The sequence below is a fragment of the Tachysurus vachellii genome, chromosome 25 (genome assembly GCF_030014155.1).
Source record: "Tachysurus vachellii isolate PV-2020 chromosome 25, HZAU_Pvac_v1, whole genome shotgun sequence".
NCBI classification, from domain to species: domain Eukaryota; kingdom Metazoa; phylum Chordata; class Actinopteri; order Siluriformes; family Bagridae; genus Tachysurus; species Tachysurus vachellii.
Window position 1 is genome coordinate 17,194,078 of NC_083484.1, and position 12,500 is coordinate 17,206,577.

The window sequence follows — 12,500 nt, forward strand, 5'->3', positions numbered from 1 at the left end:
GTTATAGTCTAAATATTTATGGACCTGTTTATTTCACACGTAATTAGTTTTACAGGGAGTTTATTTGCCTGAAACGTACTTCAGAGTCACTGCAGTATGTTTACTTGTTTAGTATTATTGCATTATCTTATTTAAGAGTGAATCAGGTAAAAATATGCACATGTGCTCCAGGTCATAGCAGGTTCCCAAATAAAGCATGTGTGTGTGGTGCTGGTTTGGGTCTGTTCCCAATGTCTCTTTTATTAATGTGAGTAAAGCTTTTGGCACTTTGTTCTATTGACAAAAAGGGGAAGCTAGATCTTTGTTTTATAAAATTACTGACCAAAGATTCATTTAAAGATTTTAAGATAAAACATCTGTGTCAAATTACAGGCCGGATTAATGCTCAGAGGGAAACTGTGTTGTTCAGGAGTTTTCTCAGGTACGCAGAGTAACAGACACCGCGATCAGGACGGAAATCAAACCACTGTCACCCCTGTGAGGGATGGAGTTTCCCTGGAGTCTAAAGAACTAAACTAATCCCAGCTCAGTAGAGCATTAGTAGCATGGCACACATTTTAACCTCATGGGGGGGTTTAACACACACCACCAAACACCCCAGCACATGATAACGAACCATTATTGAGGATAAAGTGTGTGTATGTGCGTACGCGCGTGTTTGTGTTTGTGCATATGTGTTTGTGCGTGCGCGCGTGTTTGTGCGCACGTGTTTGTGCATATGTGTTTGTGCGTACGCGCGTGTTTGTGCGCACGTGTTTGTGCGTGCGTGCTTGTGCGTGCGTGCTTGTGCGTATGTGTTTGTGCGTGCGCGCGTGTTTGTGCGCACATGCTTGTGCGCACGTGTTTGTGCGTATGTGTTTGTGCGTGTGCGCGTGTTTGTGCGCACGTGTTTGTGCGTGTGTGTTTGTGCACACGTGTTTGTGCATATGTGTTTATGCGTGCGCGCGTGTTTGTGCGCATGTGTTTGTGCATATGTGTTTGTGCGTGCGCGCGTGTTTGTGCGCACGTGTTTGTGCGTATGTGTTTGTGCGTACGCACGTGTTTGTGCGTATGTGTTTGTGCGTACGCACGTGTTTGTGCGTATGTGTTTGCGCGCGTGTGTCTATCTACATTACTTTATATAAGTGTGTCTTCATATCAGTGGTGTGGTGTTTTTGTTTTTTTCCCCCGTGTGGTGTTTATCCTGAGGAAACACACACCATTCAGCTTGTGAACCAGGATGAAGCCTGTGATGTTGCTAGCTGGGCGTTGTGTTATTAATGTGCTGTATTTATGCTGTTCACACTGCACTTACATTCCATTTCCATTTCTCACTCTCACGTTAGGGGAATTCTGTCTCTCTCATCTAATCATCTCCTTTAATAAACCATGAAACCAGAGTTTTTACTGCCATCATTAGATGTTCCCACACTTCATCTTTCTCACTATGTAAACAGTCAGTGAATCGTGTTTATTTTACGTTTATGGGCAAAGAGTGATTTTAGTGTTTCATGTTTTCAGGTCACAGAGCTGTGTATGTCGGCGTCCACGTCCCTCTGGGGCGTCAAAGCAGGAGACGGCATCGACATCGAGGACACAGACACCGCAAACGGAGAGACCGAGGCTCTGAGCGGGAAGATGGACAAGAGTCCCCCACATACGGTAACACACACACACACACCGTATATTTTAAGTCCTAGTGTGTTTGATTTAGACTGCCACTCCTTTTATTCCCTAATTTAGTTCACTACATAGTGAACATGATCCTCTAATATAGACAAGATAGTGAGTCACTGCTGTTACATTCTAATCACTAGTCATTAGTGTACATCATTCAGATGTATAACGCACTCTGTTTTAGTTGTGTTCCAGTGTAGGGAGTAGACACTAGTGAGTAACCTTGGCCTTCCTCCTCCTCCTCTTCCACAGACACTCCCTCTCAGCGTGTTCAGTTTATTCTGGGTACAGAGGATGATGATGAAGAACACATTCCCCATGACCTGTTCACTGAGCTGGACGAGCTGCACTTTCTCGATGGAGAGATGTACGAGTGGAAGGAGATGGCAAGGTACACACACGTACACCCACACACACCTGTACACACACGTACACCCACACACACCTGTACACACACACCCTTACATGTTACATACAAAATGACACTGGTTGCTATGAATTTGTGTGTGTGTGTGTGTGTGTATGTTTGCTTGCAGGTGGCTGAAGTTTGAGGAGGATGTAGAGGATGGAGGTGAGAGATGGAGTAAGCCGTATGTAGCCACTCTCTCGCTCCACAGCCTGTTTGAGCTCCGCAGCTGCATCATGAACGGCACGGTGCTGCTGGACATGAGAGCTAACACCATCGAGGAGATTGCAGGTTATAGCGTTTACAGTAGAACGCTCATAGATTTGTTAACCGTTGTGCTGTCGTGCTCGAGATTCCGCATTTTTTACTTTCCTGTGTTTTCCTTTCAGACATGTTCATCGACAGCATGGTGGCATCGAAGCAGTTGGACGAGTCTCTGAAGGAGAAGGTTCGAGAGGCCATGCTGAAGCGTCACCATCACCAGAGCGAAAAGAAGTTGAGCAACCGCATCCCACTTGTGCGCTCTTTCGCTGATATAGGCAAGAAACACTCGGACCCACACTTACTCGAGCGGAACGGTGAGTTGTTCACACACAAACACACACACTCAGACACCCGGGTTGTAACGCAGTGTAACAGAGTGAGTTTGCTATGTGGAATTTTAATGTAAATGAGCATTTCCAGCAGGGGCAGTGTTTTGTAAAGCCTGTTGTTAACTACATGTTTGTTTGCGTGTGTGTATGTGTGTGCGCATACATGCACGTGAACTGTGTGTGTGTGTGAGTGTGTGTGTGCATACATGCACGTGAAGTGTGTGTGTGTGTGTGTGTGTGTGTGCATACATGCACGTGAAGTGTGTGTGTGTGTGTGTGTGTGTGCATACATGCACATGAAGTGTGTGTGTGTGAGTGTGTGTGCATACATGCACGTGAAGTGTGTGTGTGTGTGTGCATACATGCACATGAAGTGTGTGTGCGTGAGTGTGTATGCGTGAGTTTGTGCACATACATGCACATGAAGTGTGTGTGTGTGTGTGTGTGTGCACGTATCATATTTCTACACATGACTAATACCCTCCCACTCTACTGTATTTTCCTTTGTGTGCATGACTAAACTCCGGCTACACTTCCTTCATTTTGTTTATTTATTATTCATCCTCATCTTCCTCCTCCCTAAAGGGGAGGGGTTCTTTGCCTCCCGCCTGTCACTTAGGAGACTCTCCTCCCTCCCTCAGTCATGCCGGGCATCCCGAGACTCTCGTGGCTCCTCCATGCACAACATCTTGCAGCCACAGTCAAGCTCCGCCCCTTCTGGGAACACCACACACCAGGCCACACCCCCTTCAAACTGTCTCTCCTCCTCTCAGGTGCCTGAGCTGTTTGTGTGCAGTGGAGAGACAGACGACATCCCACAGGTAGTGGTGTTCCCACCTGAGGAGGAGGAGTCTCAGTTTTGTGACCCTGCCCACTGTGAGGGGGGCGGGGTGGTAGTTGACCCCGCCCAGAACTTCCTGCATCTGGCCCCGCCTTCAGAAGGCAAATATCATCCTGTATTTAACATGGGGTTTCTCTCTCACTCTCTGTTTATCTCTCTATCTTTAACTTTATTTATTCTGTTCTCTCGTTCTCTCTCTTTGTTTGTATCTCTCACTGTATCCTGCACCATTAGAGAACATTACTCTGTGTATTGTTTTCTGTTTGTTTGCTTTTTGTCTATCTTTATATCTCTCTGTGTCATGTCTATACCCCTCTGTCTCTCTCTATACCCCCCCCCCACACACACACACACACACTACTCAGATTATCACCTTCCTCCTTTATCAACTGAACAATGTTGTCTGTAGTAAATGTTTTGTTTTCCACAAAGTATTGTCACCCCATACCCTGTCCTATTGTGTAAAAGGCACAGATATGATATGGGTGTTGTGCGAGTGTGTGTGCGCGAGAGTGTTGCAGGTACACATGAGTGCGTGAGTGTCGCAGTGACACTAGTGTTAGTGTTGGAGTTTTAAACACTGTTAATCATAATACTACACATTATTACACACACCTGCTCTGTGTGTCAGATAAACACTAAACCTGAGTTTGAGATTTATTTTCATTCATTCATCTTCTACCGCTTATCTGAACTACCTCGGGTCACGGGGAGCCTGTGCCTATCTCAGGCGTCATCGGGCATCAAGGCAGGATACACCCTGGACGGAGTGCCAACCCATCACAGGGCACACACACACACACACACACTCTCATTCACTCACACAATCACACACTACAGACAATTTTTCCAGAGATGCCAATCAACCTACCATGCATGTCTTTGGACCGGGGGAGGAAACTGGAGTACCCGGAGGAAACCCCCGAGGCACGGGGAGAACATGCAAACTCCACACACACAAGGTGGAGGCGGGAATCGAACCCCCAACCCTGGAGGTGTGAGGCGAACGTGCTAACCACTAAGACACTGTGACCCCCTGAGATTTATTGTATGTCTATTTTATACTCACACAGAGCAGAATGTAACCAGCACTGTACTGTTTTAAACACACACACACACACACACACACACACACAATATTCAGTGTCACCCAATAACAATATTATTATTATTAATAATATCAGGAACACCTGTAATAACAGTGTAATAACAGTGGTGGTACCAGTATAATGTAAATAATAACTGTAATAACAGGGGAAGTGGGCTTAGGGTTATCTCATGGTCTCTCAGGGTGGGACATGTAATTATACCCCATCTAAACCCTGTCTGTGTCTCTCTGTATATATTCCTGCCCTTTAGGTCTCATGGCGTCTCCACACTCTGCTCCAGGGAATCTGGAGAACAGTAAACCCAGTGAGAGTCGGATAAACGGAGGGAGCAGAGAGAACAGCACGGTGGACTTCAGTAAGGTACAATTACTGTTTGACACAAATCCCTCCCTGAGTAGGGTCTGTGTGCTTACTGCTCACACCGAGATCCAGTTACACACACTGGTGTGAAAAAGTCTTGGCACCCTTCCTGATTTTTTTATTTCTTTGCACGTTTTTCACACTTTAATGTTTCAGATCACCAAACAAATGTAAATATTAGCCAAAGACAACACAAGTAAACACAACATGCAGTTTTTACATGAAGGTTTTTATTATTAAGGGACAACAAAACCCAAACCCACACGGACCTGTGTGAAAAAGTATTTGCCCCCTAAACCTAATAACCGGTTGGTCCACCGTTAGCAGCAAGAACTGAAATCAAGTGTTAGTGATAACTTACAGTGAGTCTGTTACAGCTCTGTGGAGGAATTTTGGTCCACTCATCTTTACAGAATTGTTGTAATTCAGCCACATTGGAGGTTTTCGAGCATGAACCACCTTTTTAAGGTCCTGCCACAGCATCTCAATAGGATTCAGGTCAGGACTTTGACTCGGCCGCTCCAAAGTCTTCATTTTGTTCTTCTTCAGCCATTCAGAGGTGGACTTGCTGGTGTGTTATGGATCATTGTCCTGCTGCAGAACCCGAGTTCACTTCAACTTGAGGTCACGAACAGATGGCCGCACTTTGTCCTTCAGGATGTTTTGGTAGACAGCAGAATTCACGGTTCTGTTTATCACAGCGAGTCTTCCAGGTCCTGAAGCTGGGTGTGGCTAGAGAAACTGAACTCAGGTGTGATGATAAACTACAGTTATGTTTTAACAGGGGGCAAATACTTTTTCACACAGGGCCATGTGGGTTTGGGTTTTGTTTTCCCTTAATAATAAAAACCTCCATTTAAAAAAAACTGCATGTTGTGTTTACTCGTGTTATCTTTGACTGATATTTAAATTTGTTTGATGTTCTGAAACATTAAAGTGTGACAAACGTGCAAAGAAATAAAAATCAGGACGGGGGCCAAGACTTTTTCACACCAGTGTGTATATATACATACACATACACACTTACATATACACACACTGATGTACACACACACACACACACACTTATAAAACCTCAAATTCTCGCGGACATTCTTAGTTTCTAACGATTTACTTTTTGAACACACCCCCTGGGCAGGACACTCGTCACTCTCTCTGAATCTTTTTTACAGAACTGAAGTGTGTTCATCTTCTGTATTAAAGCAAAGTTCTGATTATGGAAATAGAAATGTTTATACTCAGATCAAGCAGTAAATTAGGAAAAGTGAATCCAGATTCAGGTGTAAAGGGAAATTAATTCCTTTGTCCTCTGACTTGATCCCTGACTTCACACCTCGCTGCACGGTAGCCACGGCAACAGGACCGTTGCATCTGTTTTCACTGTCGTTGTGGAACTGAGAGACCCAGCGTAAGTCCCGCCTCTATAAGTCACCCCGCTGTGATGTCACTCATCACCTCCTGTCAGTCAGCCTGTGGTGGTGTGTGATCATGTGTCGTGTCATGAAATCATGTATTGGTGTTGTGACGTGTTTGCAGTTTGTCAACGTGTGTTTCAGTCTGTACATGGCCTGTGATTGGCCAACACTCTGATGATGTCATGTGTTTTTATCTACTAATATTCAGGTCTTTTTTGGTCTGATATTCTAATGAGCACACTTGACTTGATACATACACACGCCCTTTATCACAATAGCACAAACAGTGCGAATCAGGATTCTTACATTTCCATGTAGTAAGCATGTAATCAGTGAGTAACTTCTCTCGCTTGGTCACTCAGACTCACAGGTTTAATGTTGATCAGTGACCTCAGCCTTGTGAGTGGTGTGGGTGGAGCTTGCATTGACTTAACCCAGTATTAGCCCCACCCACTTTCAACAAAAAGAGGAGACGCCTTGTTTAGTTAGTTCCGATGTCCTGCCGTGGACTTTATATTTTACTTCTCCACAGGATCCTGACTGATGTGGGACTGTTTATTTTATTCTGCTTCTGAGTGACACAGTGCTGTCTGACCCTCCCTGCTGGCTGGGTGTCACTTATTACTTTCCTGGCAGTAATAATGATAATATTAGTGTTTGTGCATTTCTCACACCCAGGGACCTGTGTGTGTGTGTGTGTGTGTGTGTGTGTGTGTGTGTGTGTGTGTGTGTGTGTGTGTGTGTGTGTGTGTGTGTGTGTGTGTGTGTGTGTGTGTGTGTGTGTGTGTGTGTGTGTGTGTGTGTGTGTGTGTGCTCAACACACTGCATATGAGTGGGTTTAAAAATATGACACTGAGACGTGTGGGAGAATGAGGATGAGAAAACACACCTGTGGTTTCTCAAAGAAACAGATGCTTGTCTTCACTTACAAAATGATCTGGTTCTTCTCCTCACACACACACACATACACACACACACTTGTGCACATACACATACACACACATATACACACACACACATATGTACATCCTATCAGTAGTAATGCAGTCTGTATGTTGTGAGAAAATGTTTCATTGTTTTTACACATTTTTAATTTTTTATCCAAAATATGTTAGTTTTATAACATCATTTATTTTACGTCATTCTAATCTGTCTTTTATTATTAGGTATCAACATGTAGAACATTATCATGTCATGACACATTTTAAACACGTGATATGTGTCATGTTGTGGAAGATCAGTGCTCCTGTTCTCACTTCAGTCACTCACTCACACACACTTTTTCCTTCTTTGACTTCTTCACCTTTGACCCTCAGGTGGATATGAACTTCATGAAGAAGATTCCTCCTGGTGCCGAGGCGTCTAACGTATTGGTTGGTGAAGTTGACTTTCTAGATAGACCAATCATCGCCTTCATCCGTCTCTCACCTGCTGTTCTCCTCACTGGCCTCACCGAGGTCCCAGTCCCCACAAGGTTACACACACTCATACACACACACAGTCCCCACAAGGTTACACACACACTCATACACACACACAGTCCCCTCAAGGTTACACACACACTCATACACACACACACAGTCACCACAAGGTTACACACACACTCATACACACACACACAGTCACCATAAGGACACATGAATATACACAAAGCTATTTATATAAACATGAATATATTTAAAACTTTATCTTTGTGTTTGTGTGCACGTGCAGGTTCCTGTTTTTGTTGCTCGGGCCATTTGGTAAAGGTTCTCAGTACCACGAGATTGGCCGCTCCATTGCTACACTGATGACTGATGAGGTGCCCCCCCCCCCCCACACACACACACACACACACACATACACACACACACATGCACACATACAACGGTCTTACATTTGAATGTAACCAAATGACCAGCAACCATATTTTATTTTATTGTATTGTGTGTGTGTGTGTGTGTGTGTGTGTGTGTGTTTGTAGATTTTTCATGACGTTGCATATAAGGCTAAAGACAGGAACGACCTGCTGTCTGGAATCGATGAGTTTCTGGATCAGGTGACTGTTCTCCCGCCGGGCGAGTGGGACCCCACCATCCGCATAGAACCACCTAAAAATGTCCCGTCTCAGGTGACTACGTCCTCCACCCAACACAGCACAGAAGAGTATCAGAGGGTGGAGTTTAATGGGAGAGATCTGATCTACATGACTGTTATGTTTAGCTGATTGTGTGTGTGTGTGTGTGTGTGTGTGTGTGTGTGTGTGTGTGTGTGTGTGTGTGTGTGTAGGAGAAAAGGAAGATGCCGGTGCCAAATGGCTCTGCTCCCCTGTCTGAGGTCATCAAAGAGGAGGAGCCTCACACAGGACCAGAACTGAAGAGGACAGGACGGTAAGAATATTCTCACACACACACACACACACACACACACACACACACACACACACAAGTGTGATCTAGCATTAGTGTTATGGTGAATTTCATTAGCAAAAAGTCTGTTTTGATAAAGCGTGTATAAGAGGAGAGGCTCAGCGAGGCCGAATCATTAAAACAGCGTTGAATGGACGGGATTCAAACGTGGGAGGGGCTTTGAGAAGGGGGAAGGGTTTGAGGATAATGGGCTGGAGTTTAGTGGAACACTCAGTCTCTTCTCTTTCATTCTCTCTCTTTCAGTATATTTGGTGGCCTGGTGTTGGATGTGAAGAGGAAAGCTCCGTTTTATTGGAGCGATATCCGTGATGCGTTCAGTCTGCAGTGTTTGGCGTCGGTCTTGTTCCTGTACTGCGCCTGTATGTCTCCTGTCATCACATTCGGTGGCCTGCTGGGTGAAATTACCAAGAACAACATTGTGAGTTTGTCCATTCGGTTCTTTAGCTCAGGAACTTGGTGGAGCAGTGTGTAATACTGAGCCATGTTGTATAACATTGTGTAATATAACAGTGTGTAATACTGAGCCATGTTGTATAACATTGTGTAATATAACAGTGTGTAATACTGAGCCATGTTGTATAACATTGTGTAATATAACAGTGTGTAATACTGAGCCATGTTGTATAACATTGTGTAATATAACAGTGTGTAATACTGAGCCATGTTGTATAACATTGTGTAATATAACAGTGTGTAATACTGAGCCATGTTGTTTTTTTCTATTAAATTAGGTTTTACATGATTGTTTTCTCAGAACAACTTTATCAGTGTCGAGCTAATAGCATTTTTCTTTAGAAAGTAAAAGTGCTAGATAGGCCACACCCACAGAAGACATGAGCACCTCCTCACCTGTTAGCATGACTGTAAAGTTGACTCCTGTACACTAATGATGTCTAATTAATGTTAACATCAGTGTAGTGTTAAATGGTAATAAAACACAAACCTGATCCTGAACAACTTTCTCTTGCTCTCTTTCTGTAGAGTGCTATTGAGTCCTTATTTGGAGCGTCTCTGACCGGAGTGGCATACTCTCTCTTTGCTGGTCAGCCTCTCACGATCCTGGGCAGCACCGGCCCAGTTCTGGTGTTTGAGAAAATCCTCTTCAAGTTCTGCAGGTCAGAGTCTCACCCTCACACTGCGGTGTTTAATGATGCTACAGTTTTCTGATCTTATAAATGCTGGTTACATTGCAGTCTCTTCGTGTGTATGTGTGCTTGTGTGTGTGCGCAGTGATTACGGCCTGTCCTACCTCCCTCTGCGCACCAGTATCGGTTTGTGGACAGCGTTCCTATGTGTTGTGTTGGTGGCGACAGATGCAAGTTCTCTGGTGTGTTACATCACACGCTTCACGGAGGAAGCCTTTGCTGCACTCATCTGCATCATCTTCATCTATGAGGCACTGGAGAAGCTCTTCCACCTGGGGGATATGTTCCCCATCAACATGCACAATGATCTGGACAACCTCACCTTCTACAGGTGGGACCACCATCCTGCATCTGTGGTCTGATATCTCCAGCGTGTTAGAGTTCTGGTTATTGTGTTAAGTTTAACATTAAACACTGCTTCAGATTAAAAAAAAATAGAAGCTAGTTATTAGATGATGTACAGCAGTAGCATAAATAAAATATTCATTAAAAACTGAAATAATGCTTCTCTCTGTGTCTCTCTCTGACTATCAGATGTCAGTGTTCTCCACCCGTGAATGCTACACCCGAGCTCACAAACCTATGGAATCAGAGCAGTTTCATACCCGACACCATCAACTGGAGTGAGCTGGATGTGACCGTAAGCATAAAAATATTAATTCATTTATGTGTGTGTGGTTCACTGTAGATCATTCCGTTCTTCACCTGTGTGTGTGTGTGTGTGTGTGTGTGTGTGTGTGTGTGTGTGTGTGTGTGTGTGTGTGTGCGTGATGTACAGACGTGTAAAAAGCTACAGGGCGTGTTTGTGGGCCCGGCGTGCAGTGATCATGGCCCCTTCATCCCTGACGTCTTGTTCTGGTCCATCATCCTCTTCTTCACCACCTTCTTCCTCTCTGCCTTCCTCAAACAGTTCAGGACCAAACGCTACTTTCCCACCAGGGTCAGCTATAAAATAAAAAAAATAAGAATTATAGCAGTTTCTGCTCATAAACATGTACAATAACGATGACTGGGTTATTGTGACCTTTGACCTTTGTCTCTTCCACCCCATTGGCTGTGCAGGTTCGCTCTACAATCAGTGATTTTGCGGTGTTTCTCACCATCCTGTTCATGGTGCTGCTGGATTACCTGGTGGGGATTCCTTCACCCAAACTCAATGTGCCTGACACCTTTGAGGTAACACACACGTGTGTTGGGCAGATGTGTAAATAATGTCTGTGTGTGAAACGTGTTAACATTCACAATGAATCCCACATTATAGCAGAGCATTAGAGCTTAACCCTGAAGACACACGTGGGACCTCTTATAGAGATGATAACCAGTTCAAACACTCCACCATTTACAGTCACACACAAGAGAAAGACTTCATTCTAAACTGCTAAAAGTCTCAAAAAATGAAACAGAAGCCAAAGTATTATTGTTGCGTAGACACGAGAGATCTGTCCACAGGGTCATGAACACTCTCACAACCAGAGTTAACAAGACAAAAGTGTCACACAGATGTGAATAAATGAACAGGAAAGTTTACACAACACTGTAGTGATAAAGACAATCTTATAAATCTATAAATCTTTAAATATGTACATGCCTGTTGCTTATATATTATTGCAGTAGAACTTTAGCAGAGTTTTGTCATTAATATGCTACAGTTAAGTGAAATAAGAACAATGTTCATGTCATAACATCACTGGGGTCTTTATAAAGCCATCAGCACTCATCACTAATAAATCTCTGTGTAGGAGACTAACAGCAGAAGAAATGGTGCATGAGAGAGAAAACACATCAGATCCTGTGGCTTACAACTAGATTTGGGAAAGAAGTGTATTATTGGCCCTTGAGCAAGGCCCTTAACCCTCTCTGCTAAAGTGGTGCTGTATCATAGCTGCCCCTGAGCTCTGACCCCAACCTCCAATATTGGGAAATGTGAAGAAAGAATTTCACTGTGCTGTAATGTAGTGTGATCAAATAAAGGCCTCAACTTTACTTTACTCTACTTTACTTTACTTTACTTTACTTTATTCTACTTTACTTTATTCTACTTTACTTTACTTTACTTTACTTTACTTTACTTTACTTTATTCTACTTTACTTTACTTTACTCTACTTTACTTTACTCTACTCTACTTTACTCTACTTTACTCTACTTTACTTTACTTTACTCTACTTTACTCTACTTTACTTTACTCTACTTTACTTTACTTTACTTTACTCTACTTTACTCTACTTTACTTTACTTTACTCTACTTTACTTTACTTTACTCTACTCTACTTTACTTTACTTTACTTTACTTTACTCTACTTTACTTTACTCTACTTTACTTTATTCTACTTTACTCTACTTTACTTTACTCTACTTTACTCTACTTTACTTTACTTTACTCTACTTTACTTTACTCTACTTTACTTTACTCTACTTTACTTTACTCTACTTTACTTTATTCTACTTTACTCTACTTTACTTTACTCTACTTTACTCTACTTTACTTTACTTTACTTTATTCTACTTTACTCTACTTTACTCTACTTTACTTTACTCTACTTTACTTTACTTTACTTTACTCTACTTT

General features: G+C 43.2%; 1 protein-coding gene across 3 annotated transcripts in view; it reads left to right on the forward strand.

The window, feature by feature from the left end:
• The window catches only part of slc4a7 (solute carrier family 4 member 7), a 28,202-nt gene that overhangs the window by 8,524 nt on the left and 7,178 nt on the right, over positions 1–12,500 (forward strand). For 2 of the 3 annotated variants that reach the window (XM_060861182.1, XM_060861183.1), the window contains exons 3-17: positions 1,501–1,641; positions 1,909–2,047; positions 2,193–2,353; positions 2,452–2,640; positions 4,856–4,965; positions 7,697–7,854; positions 8,094–8,181; positions 8,344–8,490; positions 8,649–8,749; positions 9,032–9,206; positions 9,770–9,903; positions 10,019–10,264; positions 10,468–10,573; positions 10,712–10,873; positions 10,996–11,109. In XM_060861182.1, coding sequence (XP_060717165.1) covers positions 1,501–1,641; positions 1,909–2,047; positions 2,193–2,353; positions 2,452–2,640; positions 4,856–4,965; positions 7,697–7,854; positions 8,094–8,181; positions 8,344–8,490; positions 8,649–8,749; positions 9,032–9,206; positions 9,770–9,903; positions 10,019–10,264; positions 10,468–10,573; positions 10,712–10,873; positions 10,996–11,109 — 2,171 coding nt within the window. Of the gene's footprint in view, positions 1–1,500; positions 1,642–1,908; positions 2,048–2,192; positions 2,354–2,451; positions 2,641–3,240; positions 3,598–4,855; positions 4,966–7,696; positions 7,855–8,093; positions 8,182–8,343; positions 8,491–8,648; positions 8,750–9,031; positions 9,207–9,769; positions 9,904–10,018; positions 10,265–10,467; positions 10,574–10,711; positions 10,874–10,995; positions 11,110–12,500 lie in introns of all 3 variants that reach the window. The other variant, XM_060861184.1, reaches the window with a different exon arrangement.